Source organism: Rhinopithecus bieti, unplaced genomic scaffold, assembly GCF_001698545.2.
Source record: "Rhinopithecus bieti isolate Rb0 unplaced genomic scaffold, ASM169854v2 scaffold_32105, whole genome shotgun sequence".
Taxonomy (NCBI): Eukaryota; Metazoa; Chordata; class Mammalia; order Primates; family Cercopithecidae; genus Rhinopithecus; species Rhinopithecus bieti.
Window position 1 is genome coordinate 94,927 of NW_016814250.1, and position 27,622 is coordinate 122,548.

At 37.8% G+C, this 27,622-nt stretch overlaps 1 protein-coding gene across 1 annotated transcript in view; it reads right to left on the reverse strand.

The window, feature by feature from the left end:
- The window catches only part of LOC108514038 (tetratricopeptide repeat protein 29-like), a gene marked incomplete at its 3' end in the record, with an annotated part of 142,289 nt that overhangs the window by 88,422 nt on the left and 26,245 nt on the right, over positions 1-27,622 (reverse strand). The window contains 2 exon segments of the mRNA XM_017850071.1: positions 13,671-13,856; positions 19,238-19,461. Coding sequence (XP_017705560.1) covers positions 13,671-13,856; positions 19,238-19,461 — 410 coding nt within the window.

A 27,622-nucleotide genomic window follows, 5' to 3' on the forward strand; every position in this document is an offset into this window, starting at 1 on the left:
CTGAAATAACATCTTTGTGGTTACTTAAGGAAAAACATTGTCACCATATTGAATATTATATTAGTTTCCTGGAGCTGTCATAAAAAAGCAGCACAAACTGGGTGGCATAAATGACAGAAATTGATGGTCTCTCAGTTCTGGAGGCTGAAAGTTCAAACTCAAAGCATCAGGAGGGTTTATTCCTTCTGCGATCACATTCATAAGTACTGGGGGTTAAGAGCTCGACACCTTTTAAGGGTTTACAATTCAACTCATAATAAATATGGCTGAAAAAGTTCTCTAAACTGAGAAAACAAAAGTACCACCAGTGGATAGGGTAGTTGTCCCATCTTACCTGTGGAGCTATAAGAGCTTCCAGCCCCCATATGAGAAGCAGGGCGAGGCATGGGGAGCGTGTGGGACTCATGACAGGAGGCTGAGGGTTGGAGGTAGAAAGGCCCACCACGCCCAGCAAAGAAATAACTCGAATCACAGACATGGTTACAAGTGAGGTGTACCTGGGAGCCCATGCCAATGGTGAACCTGAGATCAAAGCGGAGAGGAGACAGGGCCAAAGAAAAGCCATGTGTAGGGACAGTCATCAGAGGCTTCACAGCAGGAAGGTTTCATTTGAAAAAAAGAGATCTGGCTTCTATGATTGGGCCTAATGCCCAGATGACTGGACATTCCCCTCACACATACAGGGACAGGGCCTGGGCTTTGTGGGGTAGAATCCATCACTGGGAAAGCTGTCACAAGACAATGGGTTTGCTCCAGAAGCCAGAACATTCTCTGGTTTATGCACACTTCAGCCGGTTTTTTTTTTTTGTTTTGTTTTGTTTTGTTTTGTTTTGTTTTGTTTTTTAATCAATGGGAGCAGAGTTCAGTTCACATGGTTGAGTTTGGTGGTCTCCTTTAACTAGTGAGGGAGCTATTGGAAGAGAGATCAAATCAAGGATGAAGTCTGATGTCTGGGAGATGGTGGATTCATGAATATGGAGTACATAGAGAGATACAGAGGGGAAAGTACAAGAGAAGGAAACCAGACTGACAACGGCAATGATGATGAAGGGGCTCAGAAGTTTATTGGTCAAACTTCCAGACAGATGAGTAGAGCAGAGCCAGAAACTCTACCCTAAACTAGTAGTTCACAGTGACTATGCTGATGCCCAGAGGTTTGTCCTGATCAGTTCTGAAATGTGTTGCAAGGAATTTCTTATAGCAATACACCATCAAAGTTTTTGAATGATTTACTTTTTAAAATATATAATGTTGATTTATCATTATCCACTTTAAAAAATTAATTACTCTGGTTTGTCTGATTTCCAGTGTGCTTTCTAGGTGGGGGAGAAAGGCTATAGAGCTATAGGTAGCACATAACCTTCAGCCTAGTTTACTCTGACCATAGCCAATAATTAGTGAGGGTGTTTACTTCTGCTCTGGGGGAGAGTGTTTGTCTAAATCTCAGAATTCTTGTAGGAGTATTATCTAAGTCAATGCAGACAAACGTATTTGTTGCTATAGCAGAAAAGGTTGAAACCATCACCATCATGTACAACATCAAGGCTCTCATGCTGGGCAGCTGGGAGATAAAACACAGGATATTAGAAGCCCACAGACATTGGGTGGTGACAGCATTACAGGGATTTTTGATGTTGATATTGCTCCTTGGCCTGGGTAGATACTGATGTGGTTTGAGGTCACCAAATATTTCTGCAGACAGAACCACGCTGAGGCACAGCCAGAGCACGAGTGTCTGTGTGCTCATGGCAGGGACATACAAGTCTTTCTGAAGTGGTTCTTTGGCAATGGAGCCTGTTTGGGGAATGCTCACAGAGATTTAGAAGATGTTTCTAGTTGTATGGAATTGTTGCCTGGGATATGGCTCAAGTGGAACTGGGTGAGAGAGACGCTTTCAGGGTAGATTATCTTGGGGATAGCAATTCAGGCACCCCTGATGTCTAAGTGAATACTGTAAGGACTCTGTTAAATATCTTTATGTGACTGAGTTTCTGAGATGTCTGTGATATGGTTTGGATCTGTGTCCCCTCCCAAATCTCATGTCGAATTTTAATCCTCAATATTGGAGGAGGGGTCTGGTGGCAGGTGATTGGATGATGGAGGCAGACTTCCCCCTTGCTGTTCACGTGATAGTGAGTGGGTTCTCATGATATCTGATTGTTGAAAGTGTGTAGCAGTTCCCCCTTAATTCTCTGCCTTCTGCTCCACTATGTGAAGATGTGCCTGCTTCCCCTTCACTTTCTGCCATGACTGTGAGTTTCCCGAAGCCTCTACAGCCGTGCTACCTATACAGTCTGTGGAACTGTGAGCCAATTGATCCTCTTTTCTTTATAAATTACCCAGTCTCAGGTAGTTCCTTATAGCAATGCGAGAACAGACTAATATAGTCTGTATGCTGTGTTCAATGCTGACAATCGTAACTATTGTGCCTACTCCTTTGATGCCTCTCTTCTTTTTTTCCCCCAACTTTTAAGTTCAGTGGTACCATGTGCAGGATGTGCAGGTTTGTTACATAGGTAAAAGCGTGCCATGGTGGTTTACTGTACAGATCATCCCATAGCACAGGTATTAAGCTCAGCATCCATTAACTATTCTTCTTGATGCTATCCCCCACACTGTGTGTTGTTCCCCCTGATGTGTCCATGTATTCTCATCAGTCAGCTCCCACTTACAAGTGAGAACATGTGGTATTTGGTTTTCTGTTCCTGCATTAGTTTGCTGAGGATAATGGCTTCCAACTCCATCTATGCCCCTGCAAGGGACATGATCTCGTTCCTTTGTATGGCTGCATAGTATTCCACGGACACCTCTGTTTTATTGGCTGGTTATTCTTTACACTAAGTTACTGAGTTAGCCTGGCAGGAGCTTTCAAGAAACTTGAGTGAAGGAAATTAGGAGTGCAGGACTGAATCAGGGAGCTCATGCTTTGAGTAGTAGATCCCAGTCCCAAGACCCATGACCAGGTATTGAGTCTTTGGTCCAGATGGAAACACTAGGAAACTGTGTCAGTTAAGTGGTCTACTATTTCCTTCTGGGTTTAGTCTTCAGTAATAATAATCATGGTATCCTGAAACAGTTTACAACCTTGCACAGTAAGTAAAACACTATTGTGGACCTGCAATGCAGGCATTCTACATCAGCTAGCTTTAAAAGCTGTATATTTTATTTTTTATGTCAAAATATGTTGCATGTCTAGTATAATGAAATAATGCAGAAATATATAAAGGAAAAGTAAAATACATGCACTTTTCTATATTAAAGAAATAGAAATGGAGTTTTGAAAGACTGTTGTAACAGTAAATTGAGGGATATGTGTGTCTTCAAAATGTTAAAACAGAAGTTTTACTGAAGCACAAATACATAAGATACCACATTCCAAAGGGACACTTTAGACCATTGTGTGAAATTTTCAGACATTGCCAAACACCATTAACAGAACTCCTGAAATCCCTCATTCACAATAAGGGCATATAAGTGTTGGAGACTGTATTAGTCAAAGTCATATTTACTAGAGTGGTAGTAAATAGACCCTGAAACTTCAGGGGTCACATAAAGTAACTTTCTTGTTCACATAAAGTCCACTGAGGGTTGGGTGGCTCTGTAGGGTAGCTCCCCTCCAAATGGTCATTCAGGGATCCAGGTTGTTTCCATCTTGTGGTTTCACCACCTCAACACAAGTTTTCCATGGTTGCCATGGCAAAATAGATACAGCATGGACAACTCACATCCACTCCTCCATGCTTCAAACTGGAAGTGACTGATTATAGCTTACTGGCCAGAATTAGCATTTTTATAATGACAGACACATAGCACTCAATAAATTGTAGCTCTTACCATTATGGTTATTGGAAAACAACATTTTGAATAACTGGAAAAGAGTTCATCATGTGTAGTTACCATGATTAATTAACTATTAACCTGCTGTAGGACATTTCTATTGTGTCCTTTGTTGTTGTTGTTATTATGATTATGATTATGATTATTTAGAATCAGGGTTTTACTCTGTCATCCAGGCTGGAGTGCAGTGGGACGATCATGGCTCATTGTAGCTTCAACATCCTGGGCTCAAGAGATCCTTCTGCCTCAGTCCCCTCCTGTATCTGGGACTACAGGCACGTGCCACCATATCTGACTAATTTACTTTTTGTAGAGACAGAGTCTCACTATGTTGTCCAGGCTGGTCTTGAACTCCTGGCCTCAAGCAATACTCCCACCTAAGCCTCCCAAAGTGCTGAGATTACAGACATGAGCCAATGCGCCCAGCCATGTGTCCTTTTTTCACACTTACAAATAATACATATTCAAAGACAAAATATGTCTTTATAGAAATCCTTGTCTTCATATCTGATTACTTTTTAGAAGTGGAATAGCAGGGATAAAGAATGTGGACATTTTTAAGACTCTTGATACATATGCCAAATTGTATGTTAGAAATGTCAGACTAATTTATCCTATCACCAGCAATTAAGAAGCATACTTATCAAAACCTCACAAGTATTAAATGCTATGTTAAACAAATAAATAGACAACTTTGATTCCTCCACATTTGAATTTGATGCATATAGTCACTCACATTGTTATAATTATCAGAAAACAAATTTGACTCTTCCACTGAAATGCAAGCCCCCTAATCAAGGGGCCATAAATATCTTTTTCAGCTAGTATTCCCAGCACTTAGCCCAGTGCCTTGCATACAGTAGGAACACAGTAAACATGTGTTTAAAAATTACAGTTGAAAAGTGGCATATCTTAAGTGCTTAGATTAGTGCTTTTAAAATTATCAATGTTGGTTTTTTTCTCATGCTTTCCACTGGCTGAATTTCCTGAAATTGTCTCTTAATTCATTTACCTATTTTTCTACTGGTACGTTAGTTGTTTTTCTCACCAATTTGTAAATGTTCTTCATATAATAATAATATTAATCCATTATCATATTTGTTTCAAATATTTCTCAACTTTTGTTAACTGTAATTATATGAGGTCTTTAATAAATCTGTTTACAGTTATGTGTCAAATCTCTCAATTTTTGTTTCTCATAGAGGAAATTCCCTTCCTCTAGCCTCATGTTTCCTTGAGGGGACTTCCTCTCTCCTTCATTCTTCACTTCTCATCAAGGGAAGAGGCAGGCCATATGTGACTGGTGAAATTCTCTACTTCCATCTTCTCTGGACTCAGTTCTCAAGGAGGGTGATCCTTGAACTCCATGAGGAAGCTCACAGGAGCAGGCATTGAGCCTGTAAGAGAGCCTGAACTTGACCAGTCTGCCAGTAGCTAGGTGGTTAAGATTAATTCTGGGGGAGAATAGAGACTCTGATTAGAACAGATTAAAGCTCTATTCTCTAATCAGCCTTAACAATTATGATCTGTCTGACTCCTTTGTTTCTTATGAATTTGTTTTATACTTGGAGCAGAGAGGATATAATTATCCCTCAATAAACCATATCGTTTTCCCTTGTGCTTTACTCAAATTGTTTTTGTTTTGAAGGTCTTTCTCATGTAAAATTGCATAAATATTTGCCCATATTTTCTACTTGTTTTTTATAGCTTATTTAAAAGTTTCTCATAAAATTTATTTTAAAATAAGAGATGTAATCAACATTACTGTAAAATGGTAAATATTAAAATGAAGAGAAAATTAAAATCATACTGAATTTTATACTATGTAGCTTCTACTTCCAAAATTACTCATGTGCATTTTTTTTCAAACTTAACTTTATGTTTAATTGATTTAATTGTTTACTGTCAATTTTTTACATCAGGATTTCTCTATTCTTGAACTTTTAATTTTGACTTATCTCTTGTTGGGCTCCAGAATATGATATACAGAAACTGTATTGATAGCGCAGTTTCTGAACCTTGCATATCTTAGAATGTTTTCCTGTTGTTTCACCCAGGAACAAGAACTTAGCTCTATAGCCCTCAATTCTCAACTGTACAGCATTTAAACTCTCTTTTCTCTCCCCTCAAACTTCATAGACTCTACTTCTTTTTACCTTCTGGCATTTATTGTTGCAAAGGAGAAAGCTGAATAATACTTGTCTAATTTTTAATCCAATGCAGGTGATCTGTGTTTTCTCCTTGGATACAGGTAGGAGTCTCTCTTTATTTGAATATTCAAAAAATTCCCAAGGATTTATCTAGCTATGAATATCTCTTTATTAATTGTGACTGGAGCATGAAAAGCTATTTTAATGTGCATATTCAGAATTTTGGCGGGTGTGAGGAACAAGAAAGCATTCTTAAAATATAATTGATTATTGCCTCATTTCCAATTATTGTGTATTCTTCCTCAGGAACTTCCATATTTATCATCTTCTCTCATTGTTTTCATTTCTTAGTCCTTCCCTTGCAATTTGAGATCGTTATTCAAGTTTGTCCTCAACATCACAGACTCAATTTTTCATTATGTCAATTTCACTCTTTTCCTACTCTGTATCTTAATTATCCCAAGACATTGTATTGAATGCCTTCCTGATTTTATCTGGTACTCATTCTCATATCATCTGGCTCTATCCTTATGCCTTTCTGGTTTCTACTCGTGTCTTTATGAAGATACAAAGCAGTTTTCTAAAACGACCACTTTAGCAAGTTTGTTCTTTTTCTCAAGTTAAGCCTCTGGATTAATGCTTAGTTTTTCCTTCATCTCCTACATCCCTCAGGAGGATGCTCTTTAGTCCTGGTATTCAAAGGCAAGCAGAGTGGACAGTCTCCCCTTGGTTCTACTCACTGACCATGTGATGTTGGTGGAATCCTCTTCTGCTAACTAAAGGTGGGTGGTAGTTGGTAAAAATTCTTGTGTTTACCAGGCATTCTTCTAGGGCTGACGTTTGTTCTTCTCTTACTTTAACCCACTAGTTCTCTTCTACTTTGGTAAGTTCTTGAAACCATCTAGTCTTAGGGGTGAAGCTTCCTTTGAAGCTTACAGACTTACTCATGGTCCCCTCTTTGTCCTCATTATTAAAGGACAGGACTTTTGTGGTCATAATATAACCAAAATCTCTTTAGGTTAACAGCACTCCTTATGCATAATTTGAAGACCTGAGAGGTAGGGGTTAACACATCCAGAACTGATCCCCTGCAGGCCAGCTTCGCAGAAAAGAAAAGGGACGCTAGCAAAGCTCTATAGAAACTAGTTAGGCTCACTGCTCAAGGCACTCAGTCGTGACCTAGTGCAAAGGCTTGGACCCCAGTCTCTCTCTTCTGACAGGGGAGAGGTTGGTGTTCCCCAAACTATGATTGCCTATGTGGCAAATTTTACTATTTGTATGCCATGCCCTATGACTACAACCATAAGGCCTCTCCCCTTGGTCCCTCTCTCCCTCCCTGCCACTCCCTGCTGATCATGCAGGGGAGGGGCTGATGTTACATCAAATCATGAATACTGAACTGTACCAAGGCTTTGCCACGTCATATTGCTATTGCATCTGGCTTCTAATCATACAGCATCTGATGACAGGATAGTGGGATACCAGCACCCTGCTATTGCTCCTGCCTCTGCAAGTTCTCACAAAGCAATGCTGCTCCCAGTTGGTCTGCTGTGAGTGCTGCTTACCAAGTTACCTTGCTAGCACGGCAATTGTTCCAGTAAATGGAATATCCATCTAGGCACACATCGTGGCCTTCCAGAAGCAAGTTAGGAAAGCAGAGATAGATTAAAAACTCAAAGAGAGATTTTAGTAGCAGTCTTGTTGTCAACCTTTGGGAGTTGGTGACTATTAGTAGGAAAGACCCTTGGAAAACTGAGGAGTGGGAGACCTACAGGGTTAAGACTCAGTGATAGAATTTATTGTATTTTTAGTGAGAGTAAAAGAAGTTGCCAAGGATGGGATGGATACTGTACTGAGAAGAAAGCTGAACCACTGCTTCATAACACTCATGGAAAGATAAAACAAAAGCACATAGTGCCAGGATCACTGAAGAATGGGTAGAGGAGATATTAGGGAAAGGTACTGACCATCAGCAAACAGGGATAAGTGGGCTCCCAATTCTAACTCCTCTCTATGAGATCAAAATCTGAAAGGGGACAGTCCCTTACAGTGGTGGCCTCCTCCAGAAGTCTGTTGTTGGGTCTGCCTTCCACTGCTGGGTGTTTCAAGGGAGAGCTGGTAGTTATTCCAATGTGTCTTCACAATACTGTGCTGCTCCCGGTGCCTTCTGAGCTCCCGGCAATTTATAGAGATACACTATCTAGCGTCTGTCCAAAAACTGTCAACAATAAATCTTAGGATCTGAACTGAGCAAGCTAGTCAGGACAATTGTTTCTTTCTTCAGAAGTCCCCCAGTCATTGGAAGAACTTGGAATTAATGCTGTAGATTATTGTTAGCCTTGACTCCAACTCTGTACTAAAGTCATACAGAAGGGTCTTCCAAACCGGAAAATGTGCACTTTCTACGTTATTCTTACAATGGTCTCCCCTGCCTTGTCTGCAGTGAATATATTCAGTAACTTGGGGTTGTCACCAATCATCTATCATCCAGGAGGACATCTAATTGTCCTCCGGGTTTCCCACAGCAAAGTCAATATCTAGACTCAAAGCTAATGGGTTGAAATGGAATGGGCTGCTGATGAAGTGGGAGATGATACTTACAAGCCACCCACTGGAATTGGGAGAAGGGAAAGGACTAAAATGTGGACTGAAATGAAGGATTAACTTGTCCAAGACTGATCTCTCCAGTCTAGCCCCCCACAAAGGCTGGCCTCCTGCACAGTCCATGTAAACCATCTAGTCTCAGTGCTTAAGTCCATTAATTTGGTCAAAAGCAAGGCTTGAACTTAGCTCATCATGGGGAAGAGGAGAGAGGAAAGTGCTGGTGCTGCCTCAACTATGAATGCTGCTGTGGTAAACCCTACTGCTAGTTTGCATGCCCCCAAAAACTCACCAATAAAGCTGCAACTGCAAGGCTTGGACCCCAGTCCCTCGTCATGCCAGAGAAGGGACTGGTGTTGTATCCAACCACTAATGCTGACCTGGCAGGATGGGATTGAAATGAAGGCTGTGCCACTCATCTTGCTATTGTTCCCTGGCCTCAGATCATACCAAAGGAGGACCTGGTGTTTCCCTAGTCATGTCTGCCCCCAACAGACCTCTGTGTGCAGCTCTAGAATGAATCAGAGCATCTCCTATTGATCCAGTGTCTGAGAGCTTTCTCCAGTGCCCCACAGGCACAGTGAGAATGCTGCTTGCCCATTTGTCCTGTTGCATAATAAAATCCTTACAAATAAAGTCACAATTCTAAAAGAAGATACAGCTGATTTGTTTCAAGTGTTTTTCAGTTGATGACTACTCCAAGCCAGCCACCGCAAGTAAAGATCTGAAGATATTTGACCTGAAGAATGAGACTGCCAGCCCTTGAGCCAAAGGGAACCAGGCTGCGCTGTACCCCAGAAACCCATTTTTAGCAGCAGTGGGGACTTGAACCTATCTACTGTTCATGACTCTGGCCAGGGGGCTCTGCGTGGGGTTCTGGTCACATTTACACCAGTGGGATGAACATGACCCCTGACTGCAGCCATGTGCCCAGTCTCTGTGGCTCTGGCTTCTGCTCATGTTCCTCATTTGCTCCATGGTTCTCTGAGTGTGCTGGAGCCCTGCCCAGGACTATAGCCAGCTTGGTTGGGCCCTGACAACCTGCCCGTTGCCATCTGCCGGCTAATGTCCCACTTTACCATGAATGAGGGCACCCCTGGAATCAGGATGCTGCCACCTGCCCCTGGGCACAGCTGCCACCTAGCTGTTGCTGCATGGTCTCCATTCGCTTGTCTGGACCAATCAGATCAGATATGTGGAAGCTGGGCCACCATCACCTCAGAGGGAACACTTCAGCCAGGTAAGTCCCCACTCCACTCTAGCCACATATTCTTGAAACTCCTAGTTTACTTTTTTAGGTTGAAAATTCTACCCCCTATTACAGAAGCTTCACAGATAATTTTCACCCTCACTAGGTACATCAAACACTCAAAGTTAATCTCCAGAGTTTTCATCAACATTGACTTAGTTGTTTTATCTGTTAGGCAATTAAGGTATGGTTCTAGGGTTTATGAACTATTTAAGGGCATAGAAAAATATTTTAGATCTGACAGAAACTAGTTCCAAAACAAAATAACACACTCTCAAATGATCTCAAAAGCAAAAGCCTTTATAATTATTCATAACCCAAACTTTTTACTTATGAAATATGAGTGCATTTCATCATCCAGTAGGGTGGGACATCTAAACTCGAGCAAGTCAAGGATGTGAGAGTGTAATCTCATGGCAGACCCTCCCTAACTGCTCACATTTTCCAACCTCATCGTTTCCCTCAGTCGCTGTGTGGCTGCCACCAAATGGTAGGTGTGACCATAGTGGCATGGGTACTAACCACAGGGCTCATAGGCAGAGTATTTGTTGAATGAATGGGTGCATAGATGAATGAATAAACAAATTAAGCAATGTATAAATCCTACAATAGAAATGTTTTAAGATATTTTTAAAAATCAGAATGAGAGGGGAATGGGGAGTTGTTGCTTAATGAGTAAAGAGTTCCAGTTTTGCAAGGTGAGAAAGTTCTGGAGATTGGTTGTGCAACCAAGCGAATATACTTAACACTGCTAAATATAAGCTAAATATAATTAGAAATGATGAAGATGTCTAAGTTTTATGTTACATTTTTCACCACCATAAAAAATTTAAAAATCAAACCAAATTTTTTAAAATTAGAAATAAAATTTACAGAAAAATTCAAAATACACTTATGACAGCTATCTGAATTTCAGTGCAGCAACTCTTCAGTTTTCATCAACATAGCCCTGACTTCTTCAGTCCTATTTTCATAAAATATGTATTATTTATTCTGTGACTTCTTTTGGGGGAGGTCAGTAAGTGACAGTTCCATTTGACAGTCCAGATAGAATTTGATGGCATAATTACAAAAATAAAATAAAAACAATTTTACTTTCAATTTTATATAAGGAAGAACTTAACCCTTTTGTACAATTTGAAAAACAAAACTTGACTTTTAGCAACAGGCTAGAAATTTTCAACAAATTTGAAATAACTTCTTAATTTATAGTAAGCCATATCTCCTCAGTGTGTACATTTATAATCACCTAGAGTCTCCACACTCAGAAATAACTACTGTTAACGTGTTAGTGTATGATATATGCACAATACAAATACATTTTACATTGTGTTTTATATCTTATTTTTCTATTTAATGTATCAGGAGCATTTTCTGAAATTAACACATATTCATGGTTTCCTGTGTTAATTTGGAATAAAATCCAAAGTCCTCACCTTGGCCTACAAGCCCCAGTGTGATCTATCCTAAGCCTCCCTGTGTAACTTCAGCTTCTTCTACTTCCCACCTTCCACTCGCTATGTTCCATTCACACAGGCCTTCTTGCTGGTCCTTAGGCATGATCAGCATGCACTTGCCTCAGGGCCTTTGCACTTATTGCATCCCCGCTCTGGAACCCTTTTCTTCAGATTTTCTCAAGGGCTACTCCCTCATTTCACTGCTGTCTCATCTTATAATAGGTAAGCACCTTATATAAAGTGATAACAATTGTGTATCCCCTTGCTCTACTTTATTACGTATTGTAGGACTTAACATGACTTTAATATAACATTACATAACTATTGATTGTTAAGACCTGGTTTTCCTAGAAGAATGTAAGCTCTACAAGGGCAGAGACTTTGTCTTGTTCATTCTTCTATCCCCTGACACCAGGTTGTAAAGCATCATTTGTTGAATGAACCAATGACTTTTGCTTTAACCTATTTCATGACTGCACAGAACTCTGTTGCATGGATGTTGCTAAATACATTTAGCTAATTCCCTTTTCTGGGATACTATAGCTGGCACTGCAGTGGAATACTTAAATATGTTCTCTTAAATACAGTAGTTTTCCATTGTTTTATCCGAGTTAATTACACTGAGTGCAGTAGCTTCCTAGCCATGCACCTTCCTCTTTTCCCTCCTCCCACAGTTTGTATTACAGACAGACTGATATCCCACTCCTTTCCTTGCCCTCCATGTACAGAAGCTTAAGTCCAAGCTCTGACTGCTGGTATGTCCCTATTCTACCTTCCCACTGTGGTTTCCCAGGGTGGGAGGAGGGGGGAGGATCACGAAAAATAACTAATGGGTACTAGGCTTAATACCTGGGTGAGGAAATAATCTATACCACAAATCCCATGACATAAGTTTACCTATGTAACAAACCTGCATATGTACCCCTGAACTTAAAATAAAAGTTAAAAAAATCATTTAACTATTCCAAAAAACACTCCACACTTCCCACTGGATGCAGGTTGTCCCTCTTATCAGTTGCTCTAATTATGCTTTAGTGTATATTGTTCCCTTTTCACAGAATATATTCCTATTCATTTACAGGCCTAAATTCCACCCATCTTCCAAGTCCCTTGCCAGTCCCTCCTGACTGCATTGTGCCTTCCTTGAATCTAGTCTGCATGATCTCTCATCTCCCTAAGTTTTTCTAATACTCCCTATGTCTAGCACGCATGATGGCTTCTGCCCATGTTCAGGCACCTCATGAGCTTTAGCTACAATCACATGAACTGCAACTTCCTGAAGCGCTTTCAAAGTCCTATGCAGTCCTAGTCACAAAATAATAAATATTTTTAAAATTGAGCAGTTTCACCAAAGTCAAAACTTTTATGCAAAACGAGATAGTGTTTTAAGGGAAGAAATGGCATTATCCAAGATCAAATCTTTTCATCTTTCCCTATATTTTCTTTGCATATTATCTACACACTATTCTGCCATAAAGAATTTTCCATTCTTAAATTCCTATTTGCAATCCTTGATCAACCACTATACAAAATCTATTTCTGACAATTTTGTTGTTGTTTTAGATTTTGGTTTGTCTTAACATTATTAAGTATGAAGTTATTTTTAAATGAGTATTTCATTCAGGAATTATTTTAAAAATCATGATAAGGCCGGGCGTGGTGGCTCAAGCCTGTAATCCCAGCACTTTGGGAGGCCGAGACGGGCAGATCACGAGGTCAGGAGATCGAGACCATCCTGGCTAACATGGTGAAATCCCGCCTCTACTAAAAAAAATACAAAAAACTAGCCGGGGTGGTGGCAGGCGCCTGTAGTCCCAGCTACTCGGGAGGCTGAGGCAGGAGAATGGCGTGGACCCAGGAGGCGGAGCTTGCAGTGAGCTGAGATTCGGCCACTGCACTCCAGCCTAGGCGACAGAGCGAGACTCCGTCTCAAATAAAAAAAAAAAAAAAAAAAAAAAAAAAAGAAATAAAAAAAAAAAAACATGATGAGGTGGTATGTGAGTTATATAGATATTTCTTGGTTTTCACATAAGGGGCATGGGGCAGTATGAAAATCATAACGTATACCTTTCATTCTTTCATCCTGTGTGTGGAGGGGTCAGGGAGGATGCTTTCTCTTAGTGAGGATGTTACCTGGTAGGAACTGTAGGTTGAGCACTCAGGCAGAAGCATGAGCAAGTGATTCTGCAAAAAATATTCTGCAAGGAATACTGAAGCTAGGTCCACAAGTCACATGGTTTTGTTTTTTGATCTCAATAATATACATGATTATGCTGAAATCTCAGGTTTTTTTCTCCACCACCACGTGTTTTTCGGCTGGGTGATCTCAGGATCCACCAAAACACAACCAAGGCATCCTGGCAAATGCCCACTCACCATCTTCCTCGTAGAGAAGACCCATATGCATGTGTGCCTCAGCTTCTTTCTTCCCACAGTCAATTTTGATCAGCTGAGCAATCTTAAAACATCGTTCATAGAAGTGGTTCCTTACCCACTTGTCTTCAGAGTTATTGAAGTAACAGGCCAGAGCATACAAGTTGTTATATACATCTTCGAAGGATTCTTCAAAGAGAGAAAAGCGCCATGAATGGCATTAGAAAGATGTCTCATGGCATACCCTTTAGAATGGCAAACCAATATCATGTCATTTATTTCCTACTTTTCCTTAAAGATGTGATTAACAATTTTAAAAATCGGGTCTAAAAGCAAAAATTAATTTATTTTAACAATTAATTTAATTACATTAATTAAGGGATGTGCAGATGACTAAAGCAACAAAAGGCTTTCTGAAGACTTACAACATGTAGGAAATTCACACTATTTGGTTGAAACAGGAGGCTTTGAGATATAGGACAGGACAATACCTACTAGCAACGTGCTCAACGCTTTTGGAAGAAAGGAGTATATGGTATCATTGAGCACTTTTCCCACTGGAGGTTTGAAAGTACTTAGAGATTCTAGAGATGGCAATGTTTCTCAGCCATGGCAAAAGATAATGTAAATGAAGAAAGCAGAATGGATATGAAAATACCAAGGTATTTCATATCATAAAAAATGTCACGGGCCTGAAGATACAACAAATGATGATCAGAATGACCCTATAAGCTCCATATGCTTTCAAGCAATGTTTCTAGCAATATTAATTTCTAGCAATGTTAAGAAAGAGTAGACTCCTATGCTTCTGTTTTCTATGGGTATTTTTTTGCTGGGAATGCATAAATACTAGTCATTTTTATTCAGAAAGTTGTTGATTAAACTCTTGTAGGTTTTTTTTAAAAGGGTATCTAACCTATATGTACATAAAAAGTGTGTTCATCAATTGTGAATCAGTCTTATAAACCCTACCTTCAACAAATATATCTGTGTGCTGATAAATCATGCCTCAGTCCTGTAAACTCTACTCTAATGGTGAATACGAACAAATTAATAATATTTATGTCTTTTGTATTTATGCTGAAAGCATAGTTATATTATAAAATGCAGTGGTCTCTGGGTTACCCTTCCAATAATTTTTTAATAACAACCATTATCTATTAGAATTCACTGATATTAATTGTTCACTACTACCAGAGGAATCAACCCACATATTCCTGAAGAGATTACAATTATGAAAAATATTGCCCAGTAGGACACCTATAAGATTAGAACCAAAACTCAGAAAAAAATTAAACAGGTTGATTACAACAAAGGGTCGTTTTGCAGAACTGTAAATAAGTCACCCCAATGTTTCAAAAGAAATTTCTAAAACCGATTCTATTCCTTTACATATACTTCTTCAAAATTCTTTAAAATGGAAACTAAGATTTATATGAAAATAAATTTAGTAACTAGAAAACAAAATAAAAGGTCGTCCTATCCTGGAAGTCGCTGGGGATTCTGGAGAGCCATTCTGCTTTTCGAGGACACTCACACTAGGTGACAGCTCAGGTGAAAATAGAGAGTGACCTAAGTTATTTATTTTATGCAAATACTCCCACCTCAGAACTACTTCTGGGCTTTGTCTTTCCATTATGAACTTCCTACATAATGTGAATACAACACTAAAGTCTGTTTTGTAATATTTCATATTCTTGGTTATATTTACTGATTAGAGAGTTATTGCTTTTAAAAGCCAGTAAGTAAAACATTTGGTATTTTCCACTTTAATAAAAAGTATATATATAATTAAAATACATGTAGTCCTGAAACAATTTTTTTATATTTTAGTAATTAAATCTTAATGTAAAATATTTGCAACATTTCGTAAGGTTTTTTTGTTTTGTTTTGTTTTGTTTTAGGAATGAGTTAGATAAGCTACCAAGATTACATATTTAAAGACTACTTGTCAGCTAAGCTATTTTCTATGAAAAAAATGGATGGTTTTCCAGAATATTAAATATAAAAGAATATATTCAAGTTTCAAATCTTTGGGCAATCCAAATACATGTCCTGTGCCCTTTACAAAGGCTACAAGTAGCCTTCTCTCCTTGCTTATAGACAACTTCCTTGAATTGTCAGCAGGTATATTCAGAAGATGAAAATCAATTTTATTGTGGGTTTCTTATGCTCTTTAAAAAGACGATTCTACAATAAAATAAATTTTTTTTTATTTTTTTTTTGCTATAGTAAAAAAAAAATGGGAAACTATATAATGGGAAACATTTTGCTAATTTCCTTTTCAGTAAACCACACAATAAACAGCAGCATGCTAAATGCTCTGATTAGTCCTGCAATACATCAACCTGCTTAACCTCAATGTTAGTTCACCTGGTATTTCTCAAGCTTATTTTGCCAGAAAATTGTTTTGTTTTGCTTTACATCAAATCTGTAAATATCTGTGGAATTTTGCTTTAGTAGAACATAATTTGTGTATCTTAAACAAACATTATTAGAAAAAAATTGCTGCTCAACCCTTAATAAATTTAAAAGTCAAGTGTAAATAATGTTTGAATTATCTATTGATTCTCTTACCCATTACCATTATTGTCATCTCTTCCCCAACCCCATGGGACAAAAGGCTCAAATCAGATGTCACAGATGGCACAGCAATGATTCATGACAATGGATAATATTTTAAAAATGTATCAAGGACAAAGACACACTTTAACAATGGAAAATAACTCCAAAAGAAATGATTGACTTACTTTAAACACACCTTTGCTATAAAACAGCAAGTGATGTTTTGTAAAGTAATTTAAATAACTCTAGGTTACTGCTCTGTAAGTCTCAAGAGACAGAACTGACCTGAGATGACTATTGTTAGTGCCATAGCTTTGATGAAATGAACTTCACTGTGACCCTAGAGTGATGGTCCTTCCAATGAGAAGCAACGAGAATGCTCAGTTATATGCTATCTCAGGAAAATTGTCTCCAACCCCACAACCATATGGAATGGAACTTTAAGATACTATTAACATTTCTATATTCTAGGCATACATATACATTTTAAGATTTAGGATTCATTCAAGTTAATAAGAGTGAATGTGCATGTCTCATTTTCTGATACATTCCTAATTCAAACCACAATTTTCCTCCAGTAAAGTTCATGTGTTGAATGTGGAAAAAAAATTATAACAATTTTTGAAAGAGGGCCACACAAATGTTTACATGTCCTTCAGCTGAAGATTTTCCAGTAATATTTTTGTAATAATTTTGATTTTCTATATTTCAATCACACAAAAGTCACTGAATTTTGTGGGAGATAATCCTACAGAAGACACATTGGCTATTATAACGTTGGACTTTGGGCCAGGTCCAGTGGCTCACGCCTGTAATCCCAGGTTTTTGGGAGACCAAGATAGGTGGATCGCTTGAGGTCAGGAGTTCAAGACCAGCCTGGCCAACATGGTGAAACCCCGTCTCTACTAAAAATACAAAAATTAGCTTGGCATGGTGGTTTGTGCCTGTAGTTCCAGCTACTCGGGAGGCTGAGGCAGGAAAATCGCTTGAACCTGGAAGGTGGAGGTTGCAGTGAGCTGAGATGGCACCACTGCACTCCAGCCTGGTTGACAAAGCAAGAGTCTGTCTCAAAACAAAACAAAAAGTTGGACTTTGTTAACTTTTGGATTGGAGAAACATTTTTACTTATACATATAGTAACTTTTCTTTAAGAAATATTATAAATTAAAATGTTTTCTACCCTGAAATAGACTATTTGGCATTTTAGGTTCTTTATAAATTTGAAAAAGCTTTCTGACAAGCTGGCTCACATCTATGACACCTTATGACAAATGACATATTTAGCTTATATTTACACTATCTCCAATGAAAGCCTCAATTTAAACAATGAATATGATAAAATTAAACTGAATAAAACAGCTAATGAGCAAATATTATCTTAATTAGTTCTACTTTCAGTTTTAATATCACTTTGGAATTTGGGGCTAATACTAGAATGTAGGTTGTTTTATTTTGTTTGTTTTGTTTTGAGATGGAGTCTCACTCTTGTCACCCAGGCTGGAGCGCAATGGCGTGATCTCAGCTCACTGTAACCTTTGTCTCTCGGATTCAAGCAATTCTCCTGCCTCAACCTTCTGAGTAGCTGGGATTACAGGTGTCTGCCACCATGCCCGGCTAATTTTTTTGTATTTTTAGTAGAGATGGGGTTTCACCATGTTGGCCAGGCTGGTCTCGAACTCCTGACCTCAGGTGATCCACCTGCCTCGGCCTCCCAAAGTGCTGGAATTACAGGTGTGAGCCACCAAGCCCAGCCAAAATGGAGGTTTTCACAGTAGCACTTTTATTTACAAGTTAATTTCTCGAGAAATTATAATAAATCAGATTTTAAATACTTTTAAAATAATAATAAATAATACATATTTTACCAAAATACTTTTTTTCACATCCATCCTGCAATGAAACCCTTTTCATAATATAAATAATCACCTCCTAGCCCGCTCCTGCCACACACACACCCTAGTTCATTTGTTTTGTTGTTCACATTTTTGTGTGTCTCATATTCATAAGTCAGGTCAAAACCTGATGGGAAATATGTATTGGCTCCAACATATACAGACTCTTCTAATGTTGTTTACATGACTCCTTAAATTTTCTCCATGGTACCATTGGGTAACAAAAAGTTGCTAATACTCTATTTTCTCATAGAAAAGCCTGAAATGACTTGTAGACATTGTAATGTTGAGGCCTGAGTTTTTCTTGTTGAATCCTGTGGTATTTTCCCCAAAAAATGTGGAGAAAAGAATAATTTAGAATACCAAATTTACATGCCAAATTCTAGGATTTCCTTTTTATCTTTGATTATGGATGACGAGTTAAAATGACCAGTTCCTAATATGTAACTAAGAAATATTTATGACAACAATATCAGTAAAATTAGTGTAGAGATAAAAATATTTACTACTTGGAATGTATATTAACTTTCTGGAAAATTTTGAAATTCAAAAAATTTATTAGAAATGATATCATGGAAAATATAAAATTAACAATTTTATTTGCAATAGTGAATTGCAGGTTTTTTAAATGTCTTTTTACTATTTACAAAGATAAATTCTCCAATTCAAATCAGTAGGACTTCCTGACCCAAACTTCAAAGTCCACTATCTAAACTTAGGAAAATCAGTGTGATTTTCAAGTTATAGTACTCTTTGAAAGTATCTCCTCTGTGAAAGTCAATGTTCAGATTACATATACAGAAAAGCTGTAGAAAGGTTTAAACCTAATGATAGGAACTATGTTACTTCTGGGGAAGTTCTGGAGATGTTATTAGGTGCTATGTGTTGTCTTCCCTGGCTCGGAAGGACATCACCAGGATGCTTCCGTGTCTGGGCAGCCTCGTGATCCAACATTCCCTATTCTTAATTCCATAAAGACGCTTAATTGACTGGGTTGAGGTGTGTTAAGTCGTCTTAATGTTTCAAATTCATACATGAAATGATCTGGAATCTTCCCCCAGAAGCTCACTGTTCTGACTCCTTTTGTGCTCTGCCCACAGTCCCATCACTTACCTTTTCTCTCAGCGTCCTCAGCCCTGGTCAGGTAATGGTAGAAGTAATCCAGTTTATCAGGCTGCTCCTCCAGGGGCTTCTGCAGCCAGAAGAGGGACCTGACTCTCGCAGCCTCCCTCAGGGCATCCCACTGCTCCATCAGAGCGAAGAGCTCGGTGAAGGACTTATGATAACCATCTCGCAGCATGTCCACACAGATGTTCTTCTTGTAGGAGTTCCTATAACTGGGAATATGAATCAAAACACTCACAGATTTATGTTAATCCTTTCAGTCTACATAGAGTTTTAATTCTCTAATAATTAAAGGTTGAATCGTGTTGCCTTTTTTCCCACAGTGAAAGCACTGAAAACCATCAAAAGATCTTTGCCTCAAACACTTATAATTGAACAACTTCTGTTTAATGAAAGATGCCAGGAGCTATCTAAATACAGTAATTTTAATTAAATTACATTATAAACATATCAGTTCCAGAGCTGAGCTCCATTTGATAAGGACAAATAAGCTAGTTGACTGATGAATATTCAAAAATACTTGATATATCAGCCTCCCACCAAAAAAAAAAAAAAACCCAACAAGTCAAGCAAAATAAAATTGCCATTTAATATCAAAACAATATTCTCTCTATATTAGTAGTTTCACTGTATGTTACAGAAGTTCATCATTCTTTCATTCATGCAGAAAATATTTATTGAAATCTATTACTAACTATATATTTTCAAATTATTTTCAGTTAGAATTAGGTTAATGATTAATAATTCTATTCTAACTTCAATAATCAAATGCAAGAAGATAAAGTGACAAACAAATATTCCTTTTAGTCATGCGACAAATAGGTTCTGAGTTTCCTACTAAGTGCTAGGCACTGTTCTAGACCAAATAGATTCCATGCCCTTGTGACGCTTGCATTCTAGGGGCAGAACAAGACTAACAAATAAGGAAGCAAACGAGAAATAATTTCAAATGATGAAAATTTCTAGAAAGGAAATAAACAGAATTGTGAGGTAATAGCTGTGTAGTGGCTATTATTCCATTAAAAGAACAATTAGATGCCAAAAGATATAGCTTTATACTAATTATGTTATATTCTTTTAAAAAAATAGGACAAAAGACATGATGTGATACTACTGGCAATAAAAACTCACCGTGGAGTGGAAACAGCCCAGACCACCAAGATTGAGCCCAGTTTTGCCTCACCTCCCTAGGTCTCCAGTCTTCTCATCTCTAAGTTGTGTATACTAGTATATGCTACGTACACCATGGAATTCCTCTAGGAACCAAATGAAATTAGGTATGTGAGAATACTCTGGGAAATGTGAAATCTCACTGCTGCTTCTCAATTCCTCATTATGCATTAGATTCACCTACAGAGTTCAAAAAACAAATAACAAAACAAAATGACTAGACTTGCATCTGCCAAGAATTTCTTATCCAGTGGATCAGCTTAGGTAGAGAACAAACAAATAAGAAGTGGCAAGCAGGAGAGTGGTGAGACAGGAAGTTTAGAAAACAGGCAGCTCCCAGATCATGAAGAGACCTTACTGTAAAAACAACAATGAGAAGTCTGGACTGCAAGCTAGGAGGGAGGTAGAGCTATTGGAGATCAGAGTCAGGGAACCGACATGACGAGACTGCATTTCACAAAAGTCATCTAGAAGAAGTGTCCCAGCTGAATTGCAACCTTCTCCTATCTGGCAGTCAGGTTGTTATAGAACTAGTCCATAAAGAGAATAAAGAGACCACATGGATCCTAGGTCAAAAGATCAAAAGCCAACATTTAGCATGAGAATAAGATATATTTGAAATGGGGAAGAGAAAAGGAATAGTGGTTGTTACTTATTCCTGTCCTCCAATTGCGACAGAGGAGGAGAGTATGGAGAAAGGCAGCGAGATGCTTGGAGGGCCATGTTCTCTTTCTCTTCCTCACTCCAGTCAAATGGAGGAGCCCGGAGAGTAAAAAAGTCAATATCCTATGAAATGTAGTGGGAGCCAAGAGTAGAAAACACTCATATCCTTCTTCCCATCTAGGGTTCTTGAAGGCAGGGAGGACTACCAACATCCCTCTCCCCACCTCCCCATACACAAGGGCATGCAAAGGCAGCAAAAGTCACTGCATAGCATTTCTAGGCAGAGGACAACAAGAACCATCCCTGTAATTGCCCACAGCCCTGAATGGTATAGGAGAAGGGACTTAATATTCCAGTGGGCTCCATGTGTGGCCCAGAAGTTACTGGGAGGAGAGGGCTGATATGTCTGTCACAATGTCATCTGGCCATAGCAAGGAGATGTATGCTAACGACTGTTCATGGGCTGCCCACTGGGGACTGACATAAGACACAGCTAAAACTGAAATGAGAAGTACTGGGGTACTCCTGAAGGGTTCAGGTCAGCATATTTCCAGAGCTGATAGAACAAAGACGGATCAAGTACATCAGAGATTGACACATGTAAAGGATCTCATAAGCTAGGAATGCATTCAGCTAGTAAGTAAAAGAAACTTGTCTCACAGTGCTGTGAAAAATGGAGGTTTCTAATTTTCTTGCCTAAAGGCAGGCAGCTGAGGGCCTTGGTTCAGTGGCCTGGCAAGTTCAAGGCCATGTCTCTGGGGTTATCTTGACTTTCCCTCCTTCTGGTCCCTTACTGGTTGCTACAGGGCTGCTACAGCTTCAGACATGATGTCCACTTTCAAGACAGGAAGAAAAGGGAAAGTGTGGTGGCACTGGCATTCCTTATGGGAAAAACAAAACATTCCTGCAACCACTAGCAGATTTCCACTTGTTTATTGGCCAGAACCCTGTCACAGCCCCACTCCTCAACTTGGTGCCAGGAGTCTGGAAAAACAAATATCCTGCCTGCTCTTGGGCATGTTGCTGCCCCCAAACAAAACTAGAGTTATGTCTGCAAAGACAGAGGAAGGAATGGATACTGGACAGACAAATGCAGTGACAATTACAAAGTCCTAGAAGTCAGGGGTGTCCAGTCTTTTGGCTTCTATGAGTCACATTGGAAGAAGAATTGCCTTGGGCCACACATAAAATACACTAAAACAAACAATAGCTGATGAGCTTAAAAAATCATTAAAAAATCTTATAACCTTTTTAAGAAAGTTTATGAATTTGTGTTGGGCCACATTCAAAGCCATCCTGGGCCGTCTGTGGCCCACGGGCACTGGGTTGGACAACATTGTTCCAGGTCAAGATCTGAAAATAAATGCTGTTACCCCAGGGGGTTGCCAGATAAAATGTAGGATGCCCAGATAAGTTTTAACATCAGATAAACAATGAATGATTTTTTTTTTTATTAGCAGTATGTCCCAAATATTGCATAGAACATACTTATTCTAAAAGAGTTTCTTGTTTTGAAACGCAGACTGAACTGTATGCTCTATATTTCTATTTGCTAAATCTAGTAACTCTCCTTCTCTGAAGCCCCCAGTAGTGCAATGCTGTTTCTGTGTAGGAAAATAGGGTGAGGGGAAGAAGTTTTAGAATCTTGAACAACTTGAAAAACTGCCGAATTGGACTGACTTTACCTGAGAGTGACAAGATTGGATTTTTACACTAGGGAGGATCAAGGCTCAGGGCCAGGAATTAAAATTAAGTTATAAAAAAATAAAGACTTTCAATTTAGCATTCTCAAGTCTGTGAGTCAGAAATTCACACCTGATCCAAGAGAAGCAACAGGAGAAGGGTAAAACCAGGAGCAGGAAGAACGGATGGGAGACTGGTGGTCACGGAAAGGAGAGGTACTGGGGGTGGAACCAGGGTAAAGCTGGAGGGATGGAAAGAAGTAGGTGAATTCAAAACATTTTAAGGAGACAAAAATATGGATTACTTGGTGATTCAAAGATATATCAAGGGTGAAGGAAAGGGAGGAGCAAGGATAACAACCAGATTTGGGGATTGGGTAATGGGTAATTAGTAATTTGCTAAAGAGGGGAACACGAAAGGATGAACAGGTTTGGGGAAAGAAAATGAGTTAAGGTTCAGATAACTGGAGGTTCAGAAGCCTGACGGGACCTCCACGTGTTACCCCAGAAGGCAGTTTGGGGGGTGACATAGGAGGCCTGAGAGGACAAGGGGTTGGAATCTTGCCTCACATAAGCAATGCCACCTTTGTATGTGTATGCACTGGTGGCCGGCCAATCCTCCTGGGAGTGAAGAAAACATTTGGGGCAAAATGAAGAAAATTATAAATAGATAAAATTTAAACATTGACCATAAATGATACAAATAAATGCCAGATAGGGCAGTTAGAAGGCCATCTCAGTTCTAATCCCAACAGGGTCAGAAATCCAGAAAAATCACTCTCTGGGCCTCATTCCCCCACCCCCAGAAGATGAAGGTGCTTTTGCTGGATGTGGTCCACCCAGCATCTAGCTCCACGTCCACAGGAGGCACACTCTAAAAGTATTTCAGAAATAACCTTCCCCACATTGTGTGTAGTTTTGGTGGCATGGAAATTCAGGGACTCCCTAGCCAAGGAGTGGGTTATTGACCCAAATTAGGCCAACTGGTCTCTCTCCCAAAATTCTGAAACCTGAGGCAAGCAACACAAAGGTGTAGGAGGTTGCTGGCGCTCAATCAATTCTGGCAGAATTTTGACAAGACTGTCTCATAGTTCCTGCTACCTATGTCCATTCGAGAGGGCCTGGTCTGGTCTTTTTCTTCTGATCTGGGTTCTCCTCTAAATTCCACTACATCCTTTCAATAAAATCATTTCCACTTGATTTAGCCAGAATCCGTTTCTGCTGTCTGTGACCAAAGAACACTAAGTGATTCAGAAGGGATTGGGCAATCATTATTTCCACACCGTCTTTCAGCCTCAAACATCTATGATATATAACTAATATCAATTTTTAAAATTTCCAGTACATTTTTTAAAAAGATCATTCTTTACAGGTGATGTTACAAATAGAAATGTATTTAAATATGCATATAGAACTATGCTGGTATCGTCTCTGCTTTTTACACACATGCACACATACCTATGCACACCAATATGCTATTGTTTAAGCCTCATTGCTAGCATTTGAGAGCAAGAAAGGACAATTATAGTGGTTTAATGAATTGGTTCCTATCTAAACCTTCATAGTTAATGTGAATTATTTCTTTTAACCAGAAAATCTTCATTTGTTAAAATAAACTGGCTATCTAAAAAAAAGGAATGTCAATCTCTACCATTATATTTGAATTTCTCAGGTTTTCAATTTCATAACAGAGAACCACAGCCAAAGTTCACTTGCTGTATGAAAGAATTGTTTTAAACACAAATAGAAATATAAACAAAACTCAGATTTATTTGTTTAATCATTATTTCATTTGGCCATAAACTTTTTAGCCTTTGATTTCATTTACACATTAAAAAAACTTTTATGAATATTAGTCTAAATTAAAAGATGCTGTTTTAAGCATCAGAAAAGAAAATCTTCTTGAACCGATGCCACAATACTGGATGAATATAGAGAACTCTGGTAAAATTTATGGAGAGATTTAATACTATAAAATATGAGGAGAGTTCATCTGACAGGAAAAAAATGTGCCATTCACAGAAGCAAAATCGTGGACATGCTGAATGTATCCTAAGGAAGATCTTTGACACTGCAGATACCTGGGGCTGCAATGGGATAAGGGATGCAGCTTGAGAATGCATTTGAGAATGAAATTAAGTAGTCAAGCATTTCATATAGGTTTTATTGCCATTTAAGGGCATTATTCATTCAATGGAGATGCTGTTAACTGTTCTGAATTCACATCAAAATCTCCCTTAAAAAATGCAGAGATAAAAAAAATCTAGAAACTGACAGAAGGCAGAGCTGAACAATATGGCATAACTCCACAGCAGGTGAATATGTAGAGATGCTGGGAAACGGATAATTTACTGCAAAACAGCCATGGAGATATTACAGTGTTTTAAAATTCTGCCTTAAACTATTTTGAATAGCTACTATTTATAGAGCACCCACAATGTGTCAGGCACTGTGTAGACATCATTTCTAACTGGCACAATAACTGTATAAAGTACTACTTCAATTTTTACAAATTAAAAAACCTGTCTTCAGTGAGGTTGTGAATTGCCCAAAGCCATACAAGTTATTAATAGTAAATGGCAGAGTTAGAATTCACATCCAGCTCCCTCTGGTTGCACATTGTGAATTCTTCCCATTTCCCTCCATTGCTTCCTATTATATCATGTATTGTTGCTTTTTCTTCTTCTCTCCCTCCTCCACACAACGTTCTGTTTATTTGCATTGATTAGGAATTTAATATTATTTGACAATTATGATACAACCTTTCAATTGGAAAGCCATTCTCTTTTTCCATGGCAATCCATGTTTAGGTTGGGTATTAGACAGAGATCAGTATCATTTTGTGACTCCCCCAGAGAATCCTTCCCTTTAACAGGAGACAGCAGACAGCCAGCAGCATCCAGGAAGAGCAAATTAAATAGATATGGTTCCCACTCGAGGCTGTAAAGTCTAACAGGAAAAACACTGACAAAGACAAACATTTGAAAGGATAAAAAGCATATACTTCTACAAATATAAAAAAAGATGAATAGATGCAATGAATAGAAATTACAGTTTATTTTACTCTCTCTGTACCTAAACTAATACATCTAATAACTAATATAAAACCCCCTAAGTAGGTCTTTCTATTAGTTATTAGGTGAATTTTTAAAATCAAAGACATTATCTTCTATTCAATCATATGACTGATAAATTTAACATATTTTTTCATAGGATAAACTGAATTATGGAATCAACATGAAGCTTTACATTCAGTGAAATATTTCAAAAGCAGTTCAATAAAAAATACTTTAAAACAAGATCATAAAATTTTCATTTAATCTGACAAAGATAAAGTCAAAAGATATGTAATATCTAATCAAAAGTCAGGATAATACTTTTATTTCATTAAGTTAATATTTAAAAGTCACAAGTGGGTTATCTATGTGTCAGTTATAACAGTTTTACATTCATATGGTAGGGATAAATGTTATTGGAATCACCTACGGGATAATTACATTGACTTAAATTAATACTTCAATAGCTTCAGTTAATATAATTTCCTTGGAATAAAGTGAATCACTATTCTTACCTATCTTTTTCAGTGTAGGTAGATATTATGTATACTGTAATTAGAATGAAAAAACTCATTTCTTGACATACATACTAACTGATAAAATTGCATGAGTTGTTTATGTTTTATAGTTTTGGTAAAATGCTATTTTTTCCCAAAAGCTAACATAATAATAGAGCATTTTCCTAGCCACATAAATGTACAAAGAGAGAGAAGTTAAAAAAACAAAAAATTTGACAGTGTTTAAAATGACTTTTACTTTAAAGCCATATAGAATTACAATGAAAACTGAAAGCATTTTTCTTAATTTTACACACTTAGATTGTTCACAATTATTAGTCATAGTATTGATTAGTAATGATTAACAATTGGACTACCAACAGTCATATATGTATTTTTTGTAAGAAACATTAGGGAATTAAGATTTTTAGAATTCTTAATTTATTTTCCATGTACTTCAAAATATAGCAAGAAAGAAGTTTCAATATAAAAAGGTCTTTAAAGTTAAAGGCTTTCCAATGAGTTGACTGGTCTCTGGGGGCATCTACTGGAAATGTAGCAAACTGCAGTTACATCATGTAAATTTGATAACTTTCATTATCATCCTAATATAGATATTATTTTAATTGATATGCAAATAAGGTGACACTCAAAGAAGATAAATGTAAAGTTATGCATGGTATTCTATCTCATCCATCTGGAACAGCAAAACATGTAGCTGTCTATGAAATGAGTTAACAAAGATTCAACTGTTAAAAATGTAAATAAGGGAGGTGGCATATCATAGATTAACAGTTTTCATAGCATCCAATTCTTATTTTGGAAAATTAGAAAATATTTTATACTTAAACATTCACATGTTTAATGAGAAACTTTTATTAATCAAAATAAAATACATATATAAAGCACTTTTAAATTATGATGAATTATCTAAAACAAGTCATTTTGTATCCCATACATCCACCAATCATAAATAATATGACTACTGCCTATTTTCTATATGATTTAATTTAATTATTATATGTTAACATCTCAAAGAGTAGAATTTATTATATTTGGATCAAAATAAACTTTCATTATAATTAGTCATTACAACTAGAATTCATCATTAACATAAATATTGTTATTAATGTCTTCTAAACATTTCAGAACTTCCTTTAAGATTACTGAACATAAAATGAACACGATACAATCACTTCAATGTATGTATAGTTTAACATATTTTAAGAAGCTCTTTTTATAATATTATCTCAGTTATGACTAATCATATAATAATTTTAATATCACAGCCATTATAATATAATT